The 3675-nt window shown below is 42.7% G+C and overlaps 1 protein-coding gene across 1 annotated transcript in view; it reads left to right on the top strand.

Moving 5' to 3' along the window:
- The window catches only part of stab1 (stabilin 1), a 66429-nt gene extending 63824 nt beyond the window's left edge, over positions 1-2605 (top strand). Inside the window, exons 42-43 of the mRNA XM_005749490.1 lie at positions 2163-2242; positions 2358-2605. Coding sequence (XP_005749547.1) covers positions 2163-2242; positions 2358-2497 — 220 coding nt within the window. The 3' untranslated portion in view covers positions 2498-2605. The remainder of the gene's footprint in view (positions 1-2162; positions 2243-2357) is intronic.
- Positions 2606-3675: the final 1070 nt, after the last annotated feature.

The following is a 3675-nucleotide window of genomic DNA, read 5'->3' on the forward strand; positions in this document are numbered from 1 at the left end:
CACTAATGCTCCCTGTTGTGCTGCTTATGTTTCTCCTGTTTTCCAAGATCTCAGTGTTTAGTTAGATTTCTGCTTTGTGGTTTTGGTTCCCATTTTGCAGACTTTGTTTATTTCTGGACTGTGCATCAGCCAGTAAATGCGTTTTTAATTTTTGTTTAACTTTGTCCTGCATTAGGGTCCCTTCTGCACCCACATCCTGACAGATGTATCGCAGTGTATTTTGGAAGCAGCTCTCTGTTCTCCGCCACTAAAAATATGCGAAAAATATGCCACGTCTGTACAGATGGAACTTTCTGCTGCCAGTGTGATTTTTGTTTTTTGTTTCTTAATCTGGGTGAGATCGCCGACACATACCTGTGTGCATTCCTGACTTTAGGATCAACAGTGAGAATCGAAGGTAGAAGGAATAAGAAAGAGTTTATTGTTTGCAGTCAGGGAGTGGAGGTGGATGGAGGTGGAGGAGGATTACAGCAGGGGAGGGTTGAGGGAAGCTGGTGGGTGGGGAACTAGTGCTGAGTGGAGATGAAGGCAGGGGGTGAGATCATGTCTGGTTTGGCTGGCAGGCGCATGAGATGGGTAGCAGATTAGTTCGACTATCAGAATCAACACAAGAGTCAAATGCACAGAGTTCATGATGGTGAAGAACTTTCATCAAGCACCGGCTGAAATAACAACCCGGTGATGAGTGATGAAGAACCAGGCTTGATATGCTGCAGAGTTGATGAGCAGGTGTGCAGGCTGATCAGCAATCAGGGCTCCGGGGGAGTGAGAGGAGGGCCGGGCTGCCAGACACATGAGGAATACACCTGAGGCACTCTGTGACCTTGACACAAAAACAGGCAGGCCAAGCTGCAGTCCACAAAAGCTCTGCTATGGAAGCAGTGAAAAGAACTGCTCCTGACCCAAAGCAGCACCTCTTTTTTTTCAAAAATGCTGGAGGTTTTCTCATTGCTGCCAGTGAAGATGAAATTACATTTATTGATGATTTCACTGCTGACTGAAGTAGCTGGATGAAGGCAGAGATTTACCGGAGCTTCCTGTTTACCAAATGCAGCAGGGGATACAGGAGGGCAAAGGATGGTCTAAATCTGTAATTTGATACAGGCAGTGGTCCCAAACGTTTTTTGCGCCACGGACCGGTTTATGTCCGACAAAATTTTCACGGACCGGCCTTTAAGGTGTTGGAGATAAATACAACAAAATAAAACCAGTACCATTACCAAAAAGAAGATTTATCCGTAAAGAAAGACCCAGGGAAACAGAGTTTACGATAAAAACGATTTTAAAAAAATAACGATAAAAACTGATAAAAACCCTGAAAACCACAAGTTATACACCTGAGCTTCAACTCTCGCAGCCTGGTACCAAACGACTTACAGACCAGTGGCCTGTGGGTTTGGGGACCAGTGGTTTTAAGGCACCATGTAGAAGTCCCTTAAACATGCATTCTTTATAATGGCCAGGAGGGGGCGACCCCCTGAATGAAGGCTCTGGGTAAAGTAAAACAGACCATAAATCTCTATGGGCGTATCGGGCCCTTGGTTTATCAGTCGAATACATCCGTCATTGGTGATATCTGATTTTAAAATAATAAGATGTCATGCTTCAGAACTGGACAAGATAAAATCAGAAAGGCTCTGCTTGAAGGGCTGCATAAACATACACGGATCAGGCATAAGATAATGACCACCTTGCAGATAATTTTTTAGCATTAAAATACACAGACACTTCATTATTGGATTGCCCTAAATGTTAAAAACGTGTTTAAAAAAATCTGTAGAGATGTGCTTTTATTATATGATGGATGGGTTTTTGTAAGTTTGTTTGATGGGGCTAGTCTGTGAGATTGAGTCTATAGTGTTTTCATCGTGTGTTCATAGTAATGAAAGGACATGTGGTCCGTTGTAACAGTAGCTCACTGAGTGTTTTTAATCCTTTTTTGACAACAGTGGAGCACCACGGCAGTGAGATATGTGTTAGGCTAGAAATTCAATTCTGTGCTCGTAATAGGATCAATGATGCGAAGAAAACTACAGAATATAAACAGTAATGCAGGGCGCTGTTCACAAATATGATTTGTAATGATAGAAATTATTAGTCACAGCTCTCAGCTTCAGTAAAAATGTGAAACACATATTGAGCCGTTTGTTTTTCTGCTGCAGCTGCATAACAGGGCCACAGGGAACAGCTGCTGTCTGCGTGTGCACGGCTGGATATGAAGGAAACGGAACCTACTGCAAAGGCAAACACACACACACACACACACACACACACACACACACACACACACACAGCGTCATTAAACCTGTCTTTTAGTGTGATTATGCTCTCCTCATCTTTCTCTTTCTGTCTCTCAGAGCTGGATTTGTGCAGCCGGTCTAACGGCGGATGCTCAGAGTTTGCCGTTTGTACCAAAGTGGCAGCGGGAATGAGGACCTGTACCTGTAAACAGGGGTACACTGGAGATGGGGTCATCTGCCTCGGTATGTGGTCCTAAACCCTAACCTGGACCTCTATAAATCCACCAAGACCAAGAGGTTTTGTAGATCAAAGTTCTTAGACATTATTGGAAATGCTGAAGTCGCCTTCAAGTAATGATTTCAGACAGAAGAAGAATCAATAAAGGTCCTAAACTTTTTTCCTCTGTTTTTTGGCCAATGTCAGTACTGGCTAGTAGTGAAGGTTTTATCTGTATATGTTTTTAAAAAGGAAAATCTGTGGGTAGTACAGACACTTACAGTTAAAAATACTCCCAGTAAAACAGAATTCAAAAACACAAGTATATAATGGACAATAGATATAACTATTTCATGTAATTGCCTTTGCACACATGATGCAATACAAGCATAGGCAAGGTCTAAGTTGTTACAGTTTTCCTATACGATTTCACTATTTATTTATTTCAAACAACGATGACAAAATCAACCACCAGAACAAAGAAAATCTCAGTAAATTCATCACATGTCAATCCATGTTCTCAAACACTGACTCCAGGAAAAATACAGCACGGCTAAAAACTGCATCAGTAAACAGCTGTATCACAGTCCTGGGTTCTTGCCAAGTTATTTTTGTGGCTTCTTTCATTCACATTTTCCTGTTATGTTTCCATGACTCTCATTTTCACTTCCTGTTAAGTGTTGTTATTTCCTTTTCCTCGGATGTAGCATTAATGATATTTTGACAGCCTGTGTTTGTCTTGTCAGCTCTCCCTCTTCTGCCGTGCTTTCAAACCTTTGCTGTTTAGTCCGTTTAAATTGAACCCGGGTTCATTTTCACACCTGGTTTTGATCGTTGCTGCAGAGGTAAACACAGTAATGGCAGGTACAGGGGCTCCTCTCTGTAGAGAGTCTCATTATCTGACATGAGACCCTCTATGGTGGTGTCTGCAAACTTCACAAAGGTATTTGAACAGTGAATGACACTACAGTCATGTGAGAGCTGGGCTGAGCACACAGTGGCTGATGTACAGTCCCTTATTCTCATCACCTGAGGCCTACCGGTGAGAAAGTCCTTGATTCAGGAGCACATCGAAGTGGACAACACCATGTTGTGAAGCTTCAGTGGTAGTTTATCCAGGATTACCGTATTAAAGGCAGCTGAAGTCAACGATGCTATTCGTTGACTTCAGCTGCAGGTGACGCCAGGCTGTGTGCTATTGAGACTGTATCCTCTGTG

Source organism: Pundamilia nyererei, unplaced genomic scaffold (assembly GCF_000239375.1).
Source record: "Pundamilia nyererei isolate P.nyererei 1_Seehausen unplaced genomic scaffold, PunNye1.0 scaffold00246, whole genome shotgun sequence".
In the NCBI taxonomy this organism is placed as follows: Eukaryota; Metazoa; Chordata; class Actinopteri; order Cichliformes; family Cichlidae; genus Pundamilia; species Pundamilia nyererei.